The following is a 21,367-nucleotide window of genomic DNA, read 5'->3' on the forward strand; positions in this document are numbered from 1 at the left end:
AAGACATTTTCCTTCAAATCCCTTCTAAATCTTCTACCAATTCCTTTAAATCTATGCCCCTGGTTGTTGACCCCTCTGCTAGAGGAAAAGAAGCATTGGTAGTTCTTCTGGTTAATGTTCTTCCCTTAACTAACATCAATTGGTCAATCATCTCATCTTCTGTTTGTGGGAGCTTGCTGTGCACAATTTAGCTGCCATGTTGGCTTATGTCACAGTAATTCAAAAGTGATTCAATGACTGTGAAGCATATTGAGATGTGATGAGGAGGTGCAAGGCGCTATATAAATGCAAATTATTTCTCATTCCTGCCTTTAAGCAAATACTGAGACACATTTAATTTGCCTTTATTAAAAGAAAACCATTTTTCTCAGCGTCCAGTCCAACAGCTGAATTATCAACATTCAGGATACATGGAAATACAATCTTCTTAAAGCATATAATCCAGAGAATGTCTGTACATTTCAGTTCTAATTCCAGGCCCGTACATAAGCAACAGTGAAGATGGGATGGGGCTGGGTCACACAGTGTCCTGCACATTGTCCTAGGCTCGAAGTATGTTTTTGATAAAGACACACAGCTTTACAATTACTTTTTTTTTAAAGATTGCTTACGTGAAGGACTCAAACACATTTGTTACAAAATTGCAGTGCGCTGCCTTGCTATAAGTACTGCTCCCCCTTGGCAGATGTCTTTTTAAAATTTGTTCTGGAATTTAAAAGAGACAGAACGTCAGTAACACAGACAAGCTGACGACACAGCTTCAACTCAGTAAATTTTTACCGAAAACACACAGGCAATGTACAAAGCGCACCACGGATGGGCGGCCCTTACACATTGCACAAGCGAATGCTTTCATTTGTGAGAGCGACACTCTTTAGCAGAAGGAGGAATGAAACCGCACCCCCTTTGACCTGCAACGCTTTGTAAAATAGTAAAGGCCGAGAAGGAATCCAGAAATAAAGGCAGAAAGTGCTGGAAATGATCAACAGGTCAGGCAGCATCTGTGGCGAGAGAAACAGAGTTAACGCTTCAGTTCAATGTCCTTTCATCAGAAGTTAGAGATGTAACAGGTTTTAAGCAAGTGCAGGGAAAGGATGGAGGGGAGAAAAGACCAAAAGGAAAGGTCTGTGATCGAGTGGAAGGCAGGAGTGATTAAAAGACAAAGGGATGATAGTACAGAGCAAAAGGAGATGGTCACGGGACAAGTAAAGAAACAAAAGATGAGTCTAGACGGGGTATAAATGGGAACGGCAAAATCATCAACATCTGCCATGTGACAAAATAGGGGCAGAGCTGATGGTTTGAAATTGTTGAACTCGATGTTGAGTCCAGAAGGCTGGAAAGTGCCGAACTGAAAAATGAGATGCTGTTCCTCGAGCTTGCGTTGAACTTCGTAAGAGGCCGAGGACGGAGAGGTCAGAGTGGGAGTGGAGCGGAGTGGAAGGAATTCAAACTACAGTTATTGAGAAAAGAGCGTACCAACTAATAATGACCCAGGCATTTAGGCTAAAGAGCTTGTCAGAGTTTGGATTGATTATCAGGCTGGCTTTGACGCTCCACCATTTACTCCAATAGGAAAAGGAAACTGTGGGAAACATCCGACGACCAACGCTCCCCCTAAGCTGGGCGGCCGTGTGGCGATCGGGGGGTCCCGTGCCGGCCACTCGCCAGCTGTTCAGCTGCAAAGGACACTGCACGTGCTTGGTCGCGGCAAATTTAAAGGGACCACGCACCTAAAATAAAAATTAGAGGGAACATTGCTGACGACAATTTCGTTTTTTATTAATGTGAAGTCAAGGTGGAGCGTTAAGATACATCGAGCAGAATACCACCAAGATTGAAAAAGTAAAAGAGTAAGTGATGCCATGCTTGTGATTTAACTGAAGCAGTCATTCAAGATGTAGAAGTATCGTACATTGAATTGGAAAAGTTGCAGCATCCAACAAGGACGCAATGGGGGAGAAATTCGGTTGGACCAGGGGCGCTAAAGGGTTTGCTGCTGCGAGTGCCGGCATTAGCGTTGCTCCGCAAATTCAGTTTGCCGGCACCGGCGGTGCTGAGGAGTATGGCCTGGGAGCGTCACGTCGGTGTACAACGTCCCCGGTATCGAGACGGAAGCAAAATTTGGTTTGCGCTGCACCCGTAGCGCCCCCTAGTGACACCGCCAGAGAAAGCTGGCATGCAGAGCTGTCCCGGGGTGCTCAGGGAAGAAATTACTGCATGAGGTAAGTGTGATTGGTTTTTGTTTTGTGAGTTAACTTTATTTGGGGTGAGTAATGTAGAGGGAATGTTTCTTGTGTCAAATTTTTTTTTTTTGGAGGGAGGCCTCTCTTGGGTAGCTACGAAGCCGGCTCTTTAGCTCGGGATATTCAGGTGCTCACCCAGCTTAGCGCCCTAAGAGAGGTGTGGAACGCTTCCCTAAGTGCTCCACTCCACTGTCAGGGTGCAAACACTGAATTGTGCTGCTCTCGTCACTAAAAATGTTCCGGCACTAAATTTAGTGACCGCCCGACATTAGCGCCTTAGGAGCCCTCCATCTACATTCCTAGCCCGTCCTCTGGTAGCCCCAACACACAAACATGTTTGTCGCACAAACACCAGGGTAGACTTTCAGCCGCCTCAGCAGTAATCTGGCACAGCCGATTATCCACCCTTTATAGAATCTGCCCGGTAGGCTCTATAAAGACCGGCTGATCTGCTGCACCAGAGTAATGCCCAGGTAGTGAAGGTAAAAACCTACCCCACTATGTGAGGAACACAGCACACCAAGGGAGATAGGGAGTAGGGAAATGGCAGAGAGTGCGGAAGAGTCAGCACAGTGAAGGATACAGACACATCACAGTGAGGGAGATAGGGAGTGGGGAAATGGCAGAGAGAGACAGCACAATGAGGGAGATAGGGAGTGGGGAAATGGCAGAGAGAGACAGCACAATGAGGGAGATAGGGAGTGGGGAAATGGCAGAGAGAGACAGCATAGTGAGGGAGATACAGAATTGAAAAAGGAACGAGAAAGATGTGGTGAGAGAGAAATAGAGATTAAATAGCAGAGAACAAGTGACAGAAAATGTCAAAGAAAAGGACATGGGAGACAGCAGAGAGGAAGTAGATGCTTTACATAAATTCTCCGGGTTGCTTTTGGAGGGCGTGATGTTGACGTGTTCATGTTAACAAAGGTATCATTGGTAAATATTTGGACGAAGGGGTATTTGAGCCCCAGTGTGTGTACAGTTGTTAGGCTGGTGCACTGCACTATGTGTTCTCCTTTCCCCACATATACTCCTCATCTCTCATAATTAAAGACAGGATTTAAAGAGAATCTTTAATGAGAATTGATCTCGTACATTTACACTGAGCTACAACTGATTACATCTCTGGGACCCGAGCCCCAATCCAGCTGAGTCTGGGAACTGAAACACTCCTCTCCTGATGGCTGTAAGAAGCACACATGAACTAGGTTGGAGCAGTCTCAATCCAGTTCCGAGTGGCTATGGCACAACACTAAATTGTCTCTAATGTCACAAATTAGCAATCGCATTCAGAGCAGCCACAGACTAGCCTCAAAGACTGGGCAATTAGTCTCGACTAGGTTGTGGGTTCAAGTCCCACCCCAGGGACTTTGAGCACATAAATCTAGGCTGACACTCCAGTGCAGTGCTGAGGGAGTGCTACACTGTCGGAGGTGCCGTCTTTCGGATGAGACGTTAAAATGAGGCCCCGTCTGCCCTCAAGTGGGAGTAAAAGATCTCATGGCAGTATTTCGAAGATGAGCAGGGGAGTTATCCCCGGTGTCCTGGCCAACATTTATCCCTCAATCAACACATCAAAAAAAATGATTATCTGGCCATTATCACATTGCTGTTTGTGGGAGCTTGCTGTGCACAAATTGGCTTCCACATTTCCTACATCTTTTCTTTTCCTACATTACAACAGTGGCTACACTCCAAAAATACTCCATTGGCTGTAAAGCGCTTTGAGACGTCCAGTGGTCGTGAAAGACGCTATATAAATGCAAGTCTTTCTTTTTTTTCTTTTTCAATTCAGTTCTGTTTGTGTGTACATTTCTTACTCAGCAGCTTGTGGGCCCAAATGTTTGGATAGGGATGTTCATAAGAGTTTCTGCCTCACTGGTAGATAAATCCCAGATCAGAACACCAAGATCTGTTCGTATCAACAACCTGAATTGATGGGAATATGGCTTTAAACTTCATATGTAGCCATTGTACGTACCTACGTGGCCAAGAAAGCAAAACAGCTTGGACATCCAGCAGTAGGGGGTATTTTTCTGAGGTTGGAGCTGAGGCACGTTGTTGACAAAGAGAGGGCTTTGCTCTATCTCTATCTATGATGTTAAATGGTGATTAATGCTGACATTGGGAGCCAGAAATGGTCAAATGTTTCATTCCCCATCACCAACATCTCTCACATTGAAGAGCGCAAAATTCAACATTGCAGAACCCAATAGCCAGTTTGCCCAGAAACATTTTCCAATTCAGATTCCTGAAACCAAGGGGGAAACGTTACCAATCTGCAGGTGGCGTCACAACCCAACCAACTCCAACTCAAGAAAACCACAACAAAGCATGCAACTTAAAGCTGTGCTTTAGAAAAAAGGCATTTCATTTTTAAAATGCACTGGTGCCCAGAGATGAAATTTGATATTGGATTCACCAAACTCAGTGGGCGGGTTGCTACGCGGGACAACACTGTCTTATAAATGGAAAGTAGAAACAGCATCAAAATACGTCATGGCATCACTTGTGTGTGGCCATCACGATGAGGATGGAATGTGACTCCTCTCACCCTCATCAAGAAAAATCTTGTCAAACATGAGGGCAAGTGTTGCCCTTTTAAAAACGCACAATTTATGCAGCACCGTATGCTTGGATAGGAATTCTGTTCAATGATAGTGAATGGCATTAAGGAGTGATCTGATGGAAGTCTTCAGGTTTATGGTCTACCAACTAGAAGGACAAGGGCAGCAGGTGCATGGGAACACCACCACCTCCACGTTCCCCTCCAAGTCACACACCATCCTGACTTGGAAGTATATCGCCGTTCCTTCAACATCACTTGGTCAAAGTCGTGGAACTCCCTCTCTAACAGCACTGTGGGAGTACCTTCACCACACGGACTGCAGCGGTTCAAGAAGACGGCTCACCACCACCTTCTCAAGGGCAATTAGGGATGGGCAATAAATGTTGGCATTGCCAGCGATGCTCACATCCAGTGAGTGACTAAATAATAAACAAATACAGTAAATAGTGCTAGATTGATGTGAGTAGCTGGTGAGATGGTAATTGGAGGGCAGAAATTTAAGATAAACACAAAAAAAATCTTTATGTAGAGGGTGGTTAGAAGTAATCCTTAAATATTTTAAAAGGGAGTTAGGTAGTTGCTTTAGAAAGAGAAACATTAATGGATAGGAACACAGGTCAGTTAGTCTTGTTAATTGGATCATGGCTGAATTGTACCTCAACTCCATTTATCTGCCTTTGATCAATATTATAAGAACATAAGAAATAGGAGCAGGAGTAGGCCATACGGCCCCTCAAGCCTGCTCTGCCATTTAATAAGATCATGGCTGATCTGATCATGGATTCAGCTCCACTTCCCTGCCTGTTCTCCATAACCCCTTATCCCCTTATCGTTTAAGAAACTGTTTATTTCTGTCTTAAATTTATTCAATGACCCAGCCTCCACAGCTCTCTGAGGCAGCGAATTCCACAGATTTACAACCCTCTGAGAGAAGAAATTTCTCCTCATCTCTGTTTTAAATGGGCGGCCCCTTATTCTAAGATCGTGCCCTCTAGTTCTAGTCTCTCCCATGGAAACATCCTCTCTGCATCCATCTTGTCAAGCCCCCTCATAATCTTATAATCTTATTCATTTCGATGAGTAGAGGCCCAACCTACTCAACCTTTCCTCATAAGTCAACCCCCTCATCCCCGGAATCAACCAAGTGAACCTTCTCTGAACTGCCTCCAAAGCAAATATATCCTTTCGTAAATATTCCTTGATACCTTTACCTAATAAAAATCTGTCCATCTTAGTCTGGAATATTTCAGCATCCACAGCCTTCTGGGGGAGAGAGTTCCATATCTCCACCAACCTTTGCGTGAAAAAGTACTTGTTCATTTCACTCCTGAACAGCCGAGCTCTAATTTTAAGATTGTGACCCCTTCCCCCACCAGAGTAAATAAGGTCTCTGTATCTACTCTATCGAACTCTTTTATCATTTTAAATATCGCAATTACATTGTCCCCTCCACATTCTAAACTCAAACGAATACGAGCTTATGCGTGTATGGAGAGTGGGGTTAGATTAGATGGTTCATGTGAAGGAAAACACCAACACAGGCTGGATGGGCCTGTTTCTATGCTGAATGGAATGTGGTTTGGTACCCTAGAATTCTATACTAGGACAGCACTTGGGCTTAGATCAGGGCTACATTTGCTTGATGTTCTCGGTATCTCTCTGTACCAATGATGATGGACTTTCTATTTATATATTTGGTCAACCAGTGCCACTTAAAAAAAATATATTCATTCTCAGGAGGTGGTCATCACTGACAAAGCTGGCATTTATTGCCCATTCCTAATAAATGAGTAGCTTGCTAGGCCACTTTAGAAGGCAGTTAAGAATCAACCACATTGGTGTGGGACTGCAGTTGCATATCGGCCAGAATGGGTAAAGAGAGCAGGTTTCTGTAATGTATGCACCTGTGAGTATGCTCCTAGGTTTGTGGAGCTGTTGAGTTGGGAGTAGCTTAGCCAGTCATGTGATGTTCACAAGACTCAATAAAACCCCAACCAGTTGGGTTCGGGGGATCCACGATGAGGCAGGTGGCTGTGAGCCTGGTGGATGAACTGGTAATGTCCCTGGAGATGGAGCACGCGGTGTCCACCGGTACGCTCGCAGCCTTCCGCGAGAGGTGGGCGCCGGAGGGACTGGAGTGCATCATCACCCCCAGCAACCAAATTTTAATGTGATTTTATATGTTTTAAAGTTTAATTTGTTTTAATTGCCGAGTTTTAGTGTCCCCCTCCCCTTTTATAGGGGCACTTGTATATATTTGTGTTTTAGTGCCCAAAAAACCACCCCAAAAAAACACAAAAAAACCCTACCAAAAAAAAGAAAAAAAAACCCCAAAAAAACAAAAAAAAGGGGGCACTTGAAAAGTGTTTGGAGTGTACCCCCACTTTAATCAGGACGCACTCGATTTAATGTTTATTTCTGTTCCAACCAAAAAGAGTTGTGGAGCTGCTGAGTTGGGAGTAGCTTAGCCAGTCACGTGATGTTCACAAGACTCAATAAAACCCCAGCCAGTTGGGTTCGGGGGATCCACGATGAGGCAGGTGGCTGTGAGCCTGGTGGATGAACTGGTAATATCGTTAAATATGGAGCACTCAGTGTCCACCGGTACACTCGCGGCCTTCCGCGAGAGGTGGGCGCCGGAGAGACTGGAGTGCATCATTACCCCCGGCAACCAAGTTTTAATTTGATTTTATGTCTAAAGTTTAATTTGTTTAATTTTCCGGTTTTAGTCCCCCCCCACTCCCCCCCCACGTCCTTTTTAGCCAGGGGCACTTGTATAATTTCTCTTTTAATGTCCTAAAACACCCCCCCCCCCCCAAAAAAAGGGCACTGGAAAAAAGGCGTCTTTTGGAGGGGGCATTTGTTTAAAGCGCACAACTAAAATAGTTGAACTGGTAATGTGTAGTGTGATTGTTGAACCTTTACTAATAAACCAACTTTTTCTTAGTAGCAATGTGTTGCTATGAATTCTTAAGCAAAGAACCCATGAAGCAAATACATTACAGTTACCTTCGCTAAAGAACATTAGTGAAACCATTTCGGGTTTTAACAACATACCAGTTTTTATTTCCAGGTTTTAAAAAAAACTAAATTCAATTTCTCAAATCGCCATGGTGGGATTTGAACCCATGTTCTCCAGATTACTAACCCAGTCATACTGTAAGTGCAGAAAACACAAGTAGCCATAGGATGCAATTTTTGAACATTTAGTAAACTCAACAACCCTTGGGTCTATACAATAGAAAAATCCAGCAGGGCTCCCTCTCCTGATCCAGTGAGCTCAGCTGGGAAGTAAAGACTTGCATTTATATAGCGCCTTTCACAACTACTAGACGTCTCAAAGCCCTTTATAGCCAATGAAGTACTTTTGGAGTGTAGACACTATTGTAATGTGGGAAACGCGGCAGCCAATTTGCGCACAGCAAGCTCCCATAGACAGCAATGTGATAATGACCAAATAATCTTTTTTTTGTTGTTGTGTTGATTGTGGGATAAATATTGGCCAGGACACCAGGGATAACTCCCCTGCTCTTCTTTGAAATAGTGCACCTGAAAGGGCAGAAAGAGTCTCGATTTAATGTCTCATCCAAAAGACGGCACCTCCGACAGTGCGGCACTCCCTCAGCACTGCTCTGGAGCGTCAGCCTAGAACCCGCCACCTTCTGACTCAGATGCGAGTGTGCTGCCCACTGAGCCACAGCTGAGTACAGGTGCAATGACGTTGGGTAAAGACAGGATCAGTGCAGGATGCCCAACATGGTTGAATAACCTGCGAGCAATCATTGTCCAAGCCCATATAACTGCCTGGGTGAGTTGCCAGGGAATGCCTGGCACCCTAGGAATGTGCCCAAGGATGAGGCAGTACCTGCAGGAGAACACAGAGAAAATGAGTTAAAAAAAGAAATGAAATGCACTGGGGGCCATGGTAGTTCTCGGTTGCACGTTTCAATTCAGTGGGTTTTGTTCAAGAAAATTTACAAAATATAAAAATGTGAATATAATTATTTTGAAGTGATCCAGACACTTCCTTAATAATAAAAACAGAGAACGCTGGAGATCTCAGCGGGTCAGGTAACATCTGTGGAGAGAAAAACAGAGTTAGCGTTTCGAGTCGACAACCCTTTGTCAGAACTGACAAATGTTTGAAAAGAGCACATTCTTCAGCACTGAAAGGGGGAGGGGAGGAAAGAACAAAAGAGAAGGTCTGTGATAGGGTGGAAGACAGGAGAGATTAGAGAGACAAAAGGGATGATGAACCGAATTGAAATGGTAATGGCAGAAGTTAGAAAAAAGTTAATCGGGATAGGGTGTGAATGGTGTAGTAATGACCAGCTGCCATATAGACAAAGAGAGAAAAAAAGAAGGAAAAAAAAACATAAGATAGGGGTGAGGAAAAGGGAACCAAAGATGACCAGAGGCTATGCTCTGAAATTGTTGAACTCAATGTTGAGTCCAGAAGGCTGTAAAGTGCCTAAACGAAAGATGAGGTGCTGTTCCTCGAGCTTGCGTTGAGCTTCATTGGAACAGTGGAGGGGTCCGAGGACGGAGGTATCAGAGTGGGAGTGGAGCGGAGAATTAAAGTGACAGGCGACCGGAAGCTTAGGGTCACGCTTACGAACTGAAAGGAGGTGTTCAGCAAAGTGGTCACACAATCTATGCTTGGTCTCCCCAATGTAGAGACCAGCACATCGTGAGCAGCGAATACAGTATACTAAATTGAAAGAAGTACAAGTAAATCGCTGTTTCACCTGGAAGGAGTGTTTGAGGCCCTGGATAGTGGGAAGGGAGGAGGTAAAAGGGCAGGTGTTGCATCTCCTGTGCTTGCACGGGAAGGTGCCGTGGGAAGGGGAGGGGGTGCTGGGGGTGACTGTGGAATGGACCAGGGTGTCGTGGATGGAGTGGTCCCTTTGGAATGCTGAGAGGGAAAGGGAGGGGAAGATGCGATTGGTGGTGGGATCACGCTGGAGGTGGCGGAAATGGCGGAGGATGATCCGTTGAACGTGGAAGCTGGTGGGGTGAAAAGTGAGGACAAGTGGAACCCTGTCATGGGTCTGAGAGGGAGGGGAAGGGATGAGAGCAGAGGTGCGGGAAATAGAACGGACACGGTCGAGGGCCATGTTAACCAAGGCGGAGGGGAATCCTCAGTTGATGAAAAAGGAAGACATGTCACATATACTATTGTGAAAGATGGTGTCGTCAGAGCAGATGCGACGGAGATGGAGAAACTGGGAGAATGTGGTGGAATTATTGTCAGTTTTAAGCAGGATCTGCCAACTCTGGTTGGTTGTATGCCTAGAAGTTTTGTCACATGACCTCCCACCTCCAACTGCCCGCCCCTACTCTCCCATCATTGGTCACCCCAAGTGTCCATCCTTACAGTGCGCCACCTTCCCAGGCCAACTGGAAAGCAAAGAGGCTCTTTAGTACCCGATTGGATAATTCTTGACTGTCAGTCATCTCCAATATTTTTTAAACTAATAAATGGAAGTGCTCAAAGAAAGTGGAAATAAAACACAACACATTTTTCAATGTCCCTATGATTTGTCTCCTGGGTTGGTCACAGCAATGTCCTGCAGATTAATCTCTAATTCCTGGAGCCGCCGGGACAATCCAGGAGGGTTGGCAACCTTCAGCTTTAAGCTGAGGTCTACGCGCGAACTATTTTTACGTGAGTTGTGTTTCAGACATACTCTTTGACAGTGGATGGTTGAGAGGATCTGTAGTATGACTGGCCCCTCCTTTCTTCATTTGGACAAGAGCAGCAGAGGAAAGATCCGCCCAGAATAGTGAGGCTTGCAGCCGCCCATCCGACAAACAGGGCCGAACCAAACTCGTACCTGCAAAGGTCAAAGGACAAGAAGTCAAAGTTCACAGTGTGCACTATACCAGTCTTGTAACAAAGCAAACATTTAGACGCAAGTATTTTTTTGCTTTGCTTTTTAAAAATACATAGTGATTTAAATAATCTGTACACTAAAATAAAAATCATTACATTAGTGATTAGACAGCTCAAACATTTTTTATGACAATTTTTTAAAATTACAGTATATTTCCCCTCACCATTCTCTCTCCTTGCCCTTAAGTACTGACTCACACTGGGTTACGGTTTCCCCCTCTGGTACCTCACCCAAGACAAGAGTCCATTGTTCACGCCATGAGCCCAGACATCACTGGCTTTCCACAGTGGAGGCATCGCACCCTGGACCTGCTCACAGCCAACATCCACACACAAGCCCATTCCAGCCAGGATCGGTAACAGAAGGGGGAAATTCTGGCTCATTCATCCCATCCCTAACCCCCAGGGGCACTGAGATTGATCGTAGGGCCCAAACTGCTGCCTTGGTTGAGTTTAACCAACTCAACAATAACAATTTGTATTTATATAGCACCTTTAACATAGTAAAACGTCCCAAGGTGCCTCACAGGCTTAGGGCCTAAGCAGCTTAAGGCACGGCTGCCAATGGTAGAGCAATTAAAATCGGGGACGCTCAAGAGGCCAGAATTAGAGGAGCACAGATATCTTGGGGGGTTGTGGGGCTGGAGATAGGGAGGAGAGAGACCATGGAAGGATTTGAAAACAAGGATGAGAATTCGGCAGAGTTACTAGGGCTGCCAACTCTCCAGGCTTGTCCTGGACATAAGAACATAAGATATAAGAGCAGGAGTAGGCCATGTGGCCCCTCGAGCCTGCTCCACCATTCCATAAGCTCATGGAGTCTCCAGGAATTACAGATAAATTTCCTGTAAGCAACCAGGGAGAAATATCATTACAAAAATAAACTGTGTGTCTTACTTCATTTTCTTTGAACAATTTAGTTTATTAGTTATAAATATATTGAAGAAGGGAAAAACGGCTGGGCGGAGCCAGGTCATGTGATGAAACCTGCAGGAATATGTCCAACCAAAGTTGGCAACCCCTAACAGTTACCCCTGCTGGAAAATGATCATATTTGGATAGAGTCAGCGCTGGGCTAAGTTGTGATGGCCTCCATTGTGAAATAGCCTGCTGACACTCATTGTCTGAGCTCACATATAAACAATGGCCATTTGGATGAGGTGCCATCAGGCCTGTACACCAACATGAGTCAAAGTCTTCAGAAGGGGAGGAGAGAAAATGTTCTGTGCCTAAGACTTGCGCCAACTTGTCTCGATATTATATTGATATTCATGTTCTACTCCTGTTTTTGGATGTAAAGCACTCCAGCAGGAAAAATGATAAGTCGAGATGTCAGAGATGTTCCAATCTGCGCAATCGCTAGCACAGTCTTGTCACGGCGCTCTGTACCTGGCATTGACCGGTGTTAAAGGGTCAAAGAACTCGTTTGAAACGTTCGTTGCGTACCAGGATACGGCCACCAGGGTGCAGAGTCCTGTGGAGCAGACAACAGGGGTCAGGGGTCAGCTTTCAGCAAATATGTAATAACTTAGCAAACTGCAGCTTTTACAGAATTAAAAAGTGCCAGACCTGCAGGATTGGGTATCTTACTGTAATGTATGTATGCCTGGGTTTACATGCCACCAGGGGGAGCAACCGTTGGAGGTCATTGGGCCACAGACACACACGTGCAGCCTTTGTATATAAAGAAAGCCGCCATGTTTAATCCTCACTTTGAGAGCTAATAAAGTAGAGTCAAGTGGCACCTGATTGAGTTCATGGTACTAAGCCTTTTTAGTTATTGCATATGCAACACTTACTCATAGAAGAATGGTTACAGCATGGAAGAAGCTCGTCGAGCCCATCAGCGAGTCCCACTCCCCCGCCCTTTCCCCGTAGCCCTGCAAATGTTATTCCTTCAGATATTATCTGTCATGTTTGTAACTTTCACATAACTGTAACCTTTATGTAACAACACTGTACACTGTATACACCTGAGTAATGCACACCTTGACCACAGGGGGTGAACTTGAGGGAGAGACTCCTCACCTGGTCACCCAGGTATATAAAGGGAGGTCCCACGCAGGGTCAGCACTTCTTGGTCCTGGGAATAAAGGTTCAGGTCACAGAGTAACCTTGTCTGCAGTACATGCCTCGTGTGATTCCACAGTAAGGTGTAAGGACGCCACATTATCGAACTCCCATTTGAAAGATGATTGAGTCTGCCTCCACCACCCTTTCAGGCAGCGCATTCCAGATCTTAACCACTCGCTGCGTAAAAAAGGTTTTTTCTTACGTCGCTTTTGGTTCTTTTGCCAATCACCTTAAATCTGTGTCCTTTGGTTCTCGGCCCTTCCGCCAATGGGAACATTTTCTCTCTGTCTCATGCAATTCTTCCTTTCATCTTCAAGCATCCTAGCCAGAGACACACCTCGGTGGCTCAGATGAACCGCACAGACCACAGAGATCCCAGCTTCAATGTGTGCTGAGCTGGTCAATCCCAGCCGCAGTGGGAGGGGCACTGGAATTGACGTCAGTGCCCCTGGGTTAGGAAGAGGGGCAACTCTGACTTCCCAACCCCGAGACAGTGACCCTTGCTGAAAAAATACATGGACCTCAGGTAAGATCAAGCTCACCCTTAGTTCCCTGTGGATGAACCATCTTGCTATCATCATCATCATAGGCAGTCCCTCGCAATCGAGGAAGACTTGCTTCCACTCTAAAAATGAGTTCTTAGGTGACTAAACAGTCCAATACAGGAATTACAGTCTCTGTCACAGGTGGGACAGACAGTCGTTGAAGAAAAGGGTGGGTGGGACTGGTTTGCCGCATGCTCCTTCCGCTATCTGCGCTTGATTCCTGCATGCTCTCGGTGACGAGACTCAAGGTGCTCAGCGCCCTTCCGGATACACTTCCTTCACTTAGGGCGGTCTTTCACCAGGGACTCCCAGGTGTCAGTGGGGATGTTGCATTTTATAAAGGAGGCTTTGAAGGTGTCCTTGAAACGTTTCCTCTGCCCACCTGGGGCTCGCTTGCCATGTAGGAGTTCCGAGTAGAGAGCTTGCTTTGGGAGTCTTGTGTCAGGCATGCGGGCGATGTGGCCCGCCCACCGGAGCTGGTCGAGTGTGGTCAGTACTTCGATGCTGGGGATGTTGGCCTGGACAACGTGGACCACTTTCCATACTTCGGGAGCCTCTTATCAACAAGGGCAGACATCGACGACATAGTCTGGCTAATACTGATGGTCGAGGCTCATTCTTGGAGGATGGTCAGATGGGGGAGGTCCTAGAAGGTCACTCCGCCCAATGGAATTAGACCCCAGTGTGAACCCATGCCTTCAGGAGAGGAGGGGGAAATATTGAAGTACATTGGAACACCTTGATAGAAGTCCAATCAGGACATGGGAGACTAACTTATCTGTTCTATGGTAACATTATTAGCTCGCTGGCTCACTGCGTCACTCAGTAATATCGGTTAGTAACAAACTGTATTGAATGGCTTTAAATATTAATGATTAGCACCAATAATATCTCTAGCTGTGAACAAATGATTTATAATAAATAACCCAGGTGAAGGACCCACCCCCACAGTGCTGGACATCATCAAGGTCGAAAAGAGTAGGGAAGACGATGAGGTACATAAGAACATAAGAAACAGGAGCAGGAGTTGGCCATACAGCTCCCCGAGCCTGCTCCGCCATTCAATAAGATCATGGCTGATCTGATCTTGGGCTCAACTCACTTCCCTGCCCACTCCCCATAAACCCTGACTCCCTTATTGTTCAAAAATCTGTTTATCCCCACCTTAAATACATTCAATGAGGTAGATCGAGTCATTTTTAAATGACTCCAATCTTGGCGTTTAAAAGCCTTCAGATTGTAGGAGGGATGAAGGATTGAGGGAGTGCCACAGTTTTGAGGGCCTTGGAAAGAGTGAGTTGGAGTAGGCAAGGCTTTACTTTAAACACATGGAGGATGCAGCGAAGAGGAAAAGAATGCAGGAGAGGCGATTTGGAGTTTTTAATGTGCTCAGTGCGCCTGGAGAGGCACACTGAGCACAGCCCCATCAATCGAAAATATGCAAATAATTGGTGCAATCACAAGTGAATCGGGTCAGAATTATGTAGTTAAAGTTACTGTCCAGCAATCATTATAAGGTTAGAGACATATCGAGAGCATCATAACAATGATAGTAAATGCTAATTTAATCAATGCTTCCGGTACAACATTATTGGACACCGTCTCTATTCTTTGGAAAGTGACCCTTTTATTAACATGCTATATATAAAAAGTAAACTTTCAACTAACCAGCCATGAGAAAAAGGACCCCTCCTGAGATTGCAATCCTGCTTTTGGTGAGTGGGTTATTGTCTCCGACCTTGGTGCACTTCATTCCCACCACACTAACAATGATGCCAATAAATCCAAGGACAACTGAAACAATCATCAGGGCCCGGGATGCCTGGATGTGGGCTGAAAATGGGAAAAGGCACAGAGAGGCAAATAAATAACAGCGTACCATTCAGTCCTCTCCAGATGGAGCAGGAATGTATTTAAGTTCATTCTACACAATGTACTGTCAGCAATTCAATTCACAAAATGTGTAGATGAAAATAACCGTTCATAAATCCCTTCAAATGTACACTTCCACTGTACAAAAATGTAACGTTTCCCCATTTTAATTTAATTTTACAATCGATAATTTTGTTTTAACTATACAATTCGCTTCTGCACACTTTAAGAATAGAATTACTAAATCCAGATGTTAAAATGTATTCAATATTGTATTTAATTTTATATTAAAGATTCAGTTCAATCATTAATTTGGTTATTATGGATAATGTATTTCTCTGTGCGTCAATCTGCAAATCCACTGTAAGTATATCTCAGTCTCACCTTTTAGTAAAGTTTAGTGAGTGTGGAAACCTGGGGCAGGTAACTGTACATGTGACAACCCTGTGTCACACAAAGTAACCAGGGACTTGAGCACAAAAATCTAGGCTGACACTTCAGTGCAGTGCTGAGGGAGTGCTGCACTGTCGGAGGTGCTGTCTTTCGGATGAGACGTTAAACCAATTCTGCTCTCTCAAGTGGACATAAAAGATCTCATGGCACTATTTCGAACAAGAGCAGGGGAGTTATCCCCAGTGTCCTGGCCAATACTGATCCCTCAATCAACATAACATAAAACAGATTATCTGGTCATAATCACATTGCAGTTTGTGGGAGCTTGATGTGCGCAAATTGGCTGCTGCGTTTCCTACATTACAACAGTGACTGCACTTCAAAAAGTACTTCATTGTCTGTAAAGTGCTTTGGATGTCCGGTGTGTGAAAGGCGCGATATAAATACAAGTCTTTCTTTCAAGGTGACCCAGTGTGATCTACAACCATAAATTACTTATTTAAGTACTAGCACTACTTTTGGGTAAGGCAAATATTGCAGGTTAAGAACATAAGAAATAGGAGCAGGAGTAGGCCATACGGCCCCTCGAGCTTGCTCCGCCATTTAATAGGATCATGGCTGATCTGATCATGGACTCAGGTCCACTTCCCTGCCCACTCCCCACAATCCCTTATCCCCTTATCATTTAAGAAACTGCCTATTTCTGTCTTAAATTTATTCAATGTCCCAGCTTCCACAGCTCTCTGAGGCAGCGAATTCCAGATTAACAACCCTCAGAGAAGAAATTTCTCCTCATCTCTGTTTTAAATGGGTGGCCCCTTATTCTAAGATCATGCCCTCTAGTTCTAGTCTCTTCCATCAGTGGAAATATCCTCTCTGCATCCGCATTGTCAAGCCCCCTCATAATCTTATACATTTCGATAAGATCACCTTTCATTCTTCTGAATTCCAATGAGTAGAGGCCCAACCTACTCAACCTTTCCTCATAAGTCAACCCCCTCATCCCCGGAATCAACCTAGTGAACCTTCTCTGAACTGCCTCCAAAGCAAGTATATCCTTTCGTAAATATGGAAACCAAAACTGCACGCAGTATTCCAGGTGTAGCCTCACCAATACCTTATATAGCTGTAGCAAGACTTCCCTGCTTTTATACTCCATCCCCTTTGTAATAAAGGCCAAGATACCATTGGCCTTCCTGATCACTTGCTGTACCTGCATACTATCCTTTTGTGTTTCATGCACAAGTACCCCCAGGTCCCGCTGTACTGCGGCACTTTGCAATCTTGCTCCATTTAAATAATAATTTTGTACAGAACATGGCCACACAAATGACTGATTGATCAACAACACTCAGGTTTGGGCTGTTAAATGGCAAGTAACCTTCACACCAGGCAATTGATGTATTTTTTTTAATAGCAAAACAAGACAAAAATACCCCCTCTCCCAGCCAAATAAAACCCCTCTGTGCACATCTCTGTGACTCCCGTGGTTAAAGCTGCAGTCTGATCTGGATCTTGGGATTAGATCCTGGGAACTTTGTCGGGCCGCGTGCTGTGTTCCAGTTGCCAACTCTGGTTGGGCGGGTTCCTGGAGGTTTCATCACATGACTTCATGCGTCCAATGCCCCACCCCCACGCTTCCCTCATTGGTCCATCCTCACAGCGCTCGCCCTTCCCCCGCCAATTGGAAAGTTCGCATATTCTTTGTTATCCGATTGAATGGTTCTTGACTGTCAATCAGCCTTCTCCCCCCCCCCCCCCCCCACATCTCCAATATTCTTATTACTAATAAGTGAAAGTGTTCAAAGAAAATGAGAACACACACATTTTTGTTAGTCCTGATGATTTTTCTCCCTGTTGTTCCCGGCAGGAGAACAAACTTTAATTCCGGGAGACTCCAGGGCAATCCTGGAGGGTTGGCAACCCCAGTTGTGGGAATATAAAAGGGTTCCAATCGCTCTTCTGGAGTAATCCCCCGGCTGAATAACCCGGCCTTTCACTGGAATTAATACACAAAAAATATGCATGCGAGCTTTCTTGTATTTTCTGTTGTTGCAATTGACATATGTTCCTTTATTAAGAAAGGAAACTCCAAAAATTGCTTTGCCAAACAAACCCCGCGTTTGTCTGCAGTGGCCCAAAGCCGCTTTGTGGGCAATGTTTGCAACTGTTGAGTTTCACACAAGGCGCTGCTGATTTCACATTCCTGTCAATTTCCATTTTAAACCCAAAGCCGGCTGGTCAGTTTCAGTGTGGACTCTAAAACAACGCAATAACACGGTATCACACACAGACACACACACACACAGCAGCTCACAGTGAAGGTGCAATTCTCTTTCTCCCCCCCCACCTTTGAGGGTACTACTCACCCTCCAGCAGCAACAGTGAGTCGTACACCTTGCACTGAACTTGCCCGGTGCTCTGGGAGGCGCACGACATCCAGAGACCCTCGTACAGTCCCACCGCGGTGATGATCGCGTCCCCGGCATAAGACGACTGCTTCCACTGGGGTAGCGCCGTGGTGGATATGATCCCCACCCAGCCTCCCAGCGCCAGGAAATAGCCAAGCAGCTGAAACCCTGAATTTGCCATCGTGAATTCCAACCCTCTCCCTGTAATTCTCGCCTTTTGTATTCTCTTCTCTCCCCTCCCCTCCCAAGTTCCCGTTCAAACTCCGGTCAAGGGATACAGCCTCCAGCCTACGCAGAGTCTCATCAACGTGGTCAAACGGACGGAACTTCGGCTGAGAGATGGGGTATTGGTGGGAATGCCCCGGAGATTGATAACGGATTTTAGTCTTGTATTGTAGCAAACAGCAGGCACTTTGAAACGCAAAGGCAAGGCAATACATTTCTCACCAACAAAGCCTTTGACGTGTTGAAAACAGATGGAGCCGGCCAAAGGCGATTGGCTCCCTTGGCATTTCAGTAACTCCCTCTTGGAGCTGTGGAATTAACTGAACTCGGTTGTCAACAAGGAAACTACCCCCAAACAGACCAGCCCCTCGCCTCTCACTGCCACACAGGCTCAACCTGCATATTGTAACTGACCTAAATATGTCAGCAGTCTGAATTTCTGATTCTATTGCCTTGACATAGTTAAAAGAAAGACTTGCATTTATATAGCGTCTTTCACTACGGACCATGCGCCAAACTAGGCTCCCTGCCCACCCTTTCCCTCAACGACTATCTGTCCCACCTGTGACAGAGACTGTGGTTCTCCTATTGGACTGTACAGCCACTTAAGAACTCATGCTAACAGTGGAAGCAAGTCTTCCTCGATTCCGAGGGACTGCCTATGATAATGATGACATCTCAAAGTGCTTTACAGCCAATGAAGTACTTTTGGAGTGTAGTCACTGTAATGTAATGTAAGAAACGCGGCAGCCAATTTGCGCACAAGCAAGCTTCACAAACAGCAATGTGATAATGACCAGATAATGTTTTTTTTTGTTATGTTGATTGAAGGATAAATATTGGCCGGGGCACCTGGGATAGCTCCCCTACTCTTCTTCAAAATAGTGCCATGGGACCTTTGACATCCACTTGAGAGAGCAGACAGGGTCTCAGTTTAACGTCTCATCTGAAAGACAGCACCTCCAACACTGCAGCGCTCCCTCAGCACTGCACTGGAGTGTCAGCCTAGATGTTTCGTGCTCAAGTCCCTGGAGTGGGACTTAAACCCACAACCTCCTGACTCAGAGACAGGAGTGCTACCCACTGAGCCACAGCTGACATTTAGTAGCTGTTCTGTCTTCTGATTTTTCTCCTGCCCTTTCCTGCAGGCACTGAGTTATGGGTTCACCAGCCAGAATGGTTCTCTCATTTTTTATGTGGTGAGCTGAGATCTGGTCAGTGCTGGTGGGCTTTTTGACTGTGAAAGCCATCACAACCTGAACCTGACCCTGTTCTCAGCCAACATCCACAGACATGCACCTTGTAGTGACAGCGGAGGGACTGGATAACGATCAGAAGCATTTGCCCCGTCAGGAATGCTGAGGCCAATTGTTGTAAGCACAGATCAGGATCGATTGGTCTGCATGACTTACACAAAAGGCCATTACGTAACTTTGCAGCTGTATCCCAGAAAAGGATGCTCTCGCACATCTGGAAGATGTGGTGTACACTGGCTGCAATCCATATTGCACTTATTTCCCACATTACAACAGTGACTACACTTCAAAAGTACTTCATTGGCTGTAAAGCGCTTTGAGCCGTCCGGTGGTCATGAAATGCTTTATATAAATCCAAGTCTTTCTTTTAAAAGCTTAAAATAAGAGCAATGATGTGGCAGAGCCGGTTAGACAGTAGACTTTCACCTCTGGAGCTGAGTCAAGATCCAGCCTAGACTGATGGGATGAAAGTTTCCTCGCTCTGTTGATTGCGGGTCCCCCATATTGAGACAGTTTGGGTAGCCTCAGCCCAGATCCTGATGGATGTAGGCCCGCGCCACAAAATTGCCACTAAAAGGTAACCTCACGAAGGAAAATCACGGGATAGCTGGTTTGGGAGTAGAAAATGGTGCACAGGTGCTGTCGGGATTCTCATCTGAAAATGGGCTGGAGGCACACGGACAGTGTAAACGTGAGAAACATCCATTCGGTCTATCACGCTCGCTCTTTCCACAGCCCACGTGGGATTGCTCTTCCCTCTTTCTCTCACTGCATCACCACGTGCTGCTCTCCGACTTCAAGGGACATGTAAAGGGAGATTTTCCACTGTCGTGTTCCTGGTGCACTCAATGAGGGTTTATTGAGTAATTGCATTAAAACGAATGGACAGAAAACCATGAGGTTGGGGAGCGCAACTTCCCAGCAGGCACTCCTGGGCCACGACTTTTCCTACCGGGTTGGGAGAGAGACGGGTAACTTCGGGTGCAGATTGTAACCCCGCTCCTGACTGCAGCCCACTCTGTTGAAGCAATTTTACCTTGATGGGGCTTTGTTAATCCCACCCTGTGAGGTTCCCGGCCAATTAAAAGAAGTGGATCTGATGATGTCAATTGATGACACGTCATTAGTAGGTTTCCTTAAAGGGACCATGGCTACATTCATTTTGAAAGTTGTGCTGTCAGTGTTTGACAGCATTGAGGTGCTGCAAACACTGGTAAGCACTGCACAGAGGTGCACGGCTGCACCCAAGCTCTCCCAGAATTCCTTACACACAGGGAGGTTCTCTTCCCTTCCAAAGGGCGGCAGCGACCTCCCCAGAACACCAACATAGCAGGGTTGCACATTGCACAGGAGGGCACAAGCAGGGATGTCGTCAGGAGGACCTGGCTGCAGTGGCGCAAACCTTTCATTGATCTCAGTAGATCACAAAACGTTACTGCAAAGTTACACTCAACTTCACCTGCTGTGCCACTTATCACATCCCCATCACCCTGCCTTCCCTACCCTACTCCTGCGCATCCGTACTCACACCAACTTACCTTGCACCTTCACCCATCCCTCTCTATCTCTATCTACATCATCACATCCCCATCTCTCGAGCCACCCCTCACCATTACCCTCATCCTTGTCCAATCATATCAACACACACGGGTAGGCACTTGGGTCTTTTAGTCAATGTTCATGTAAAGTTTCTGTTAAAATGTTGTCAAACATTGAAATCTTTACTTTCAACACTATGCCTTCTTGGACAGATTTGTGTGCACCTTTGGAAGTGGTTTAGTGAGTTGCAGTGAATGGTGAGACATAAGAGTATCCCCCGCAATGGTGATGAGTGTGAAAGGAATGGCTTGGGCTTTGTAGGGATGCTTTATGGTGTTGGTG

General features: G+C 45.7%; 1 protein-coding gene across 1 annotated transcript; it reads right to left on the reverse strand.

The window, feature by feature from the left end:
* Positions 1 to 659: 659 nt before the first annotated feature.
* LOC139229264 (claudin-19-like) lies at positions 660 to 18,186 on the reverse strand. The gene is made up of 5 exons (XM_070860922.1): positions 17,964 to 18,186; positions 14,998 to 15,162; positions 12,101 to 12,185; positions 10,506 to 10,652; positions 660 to 705 (listed from the first exon to the last, which is right to left on the reverse strand). Exons 1-5 carry the CDS (start codon positions 18,184 to 18,186, stop codon positions 660 to 662), a joined length of 666 nt encoding a protein of 221 aa, XP_070717023.1.
* Between the last annotated feature and the right edge of the window lie 3,181 nt (positions 18,187 to 21,367).

The sequence above is a fragment of the Pristiophorus japonicus genome, chromosome 18, assembly GCF_044704955.1.
Source record: "Pristiophorus japonicus isolate sPriJap1 chromosome 18, sPriJap1.hap1, whole genome shotgun sequence".
Classification (NCBI taxonomy): domain Eukaryota; kingdom Metazoa; phylum Chordata; class Chondrichthyes; family Pristiophoridae; genus Pristiophorus; species Pristiophorus japonicus.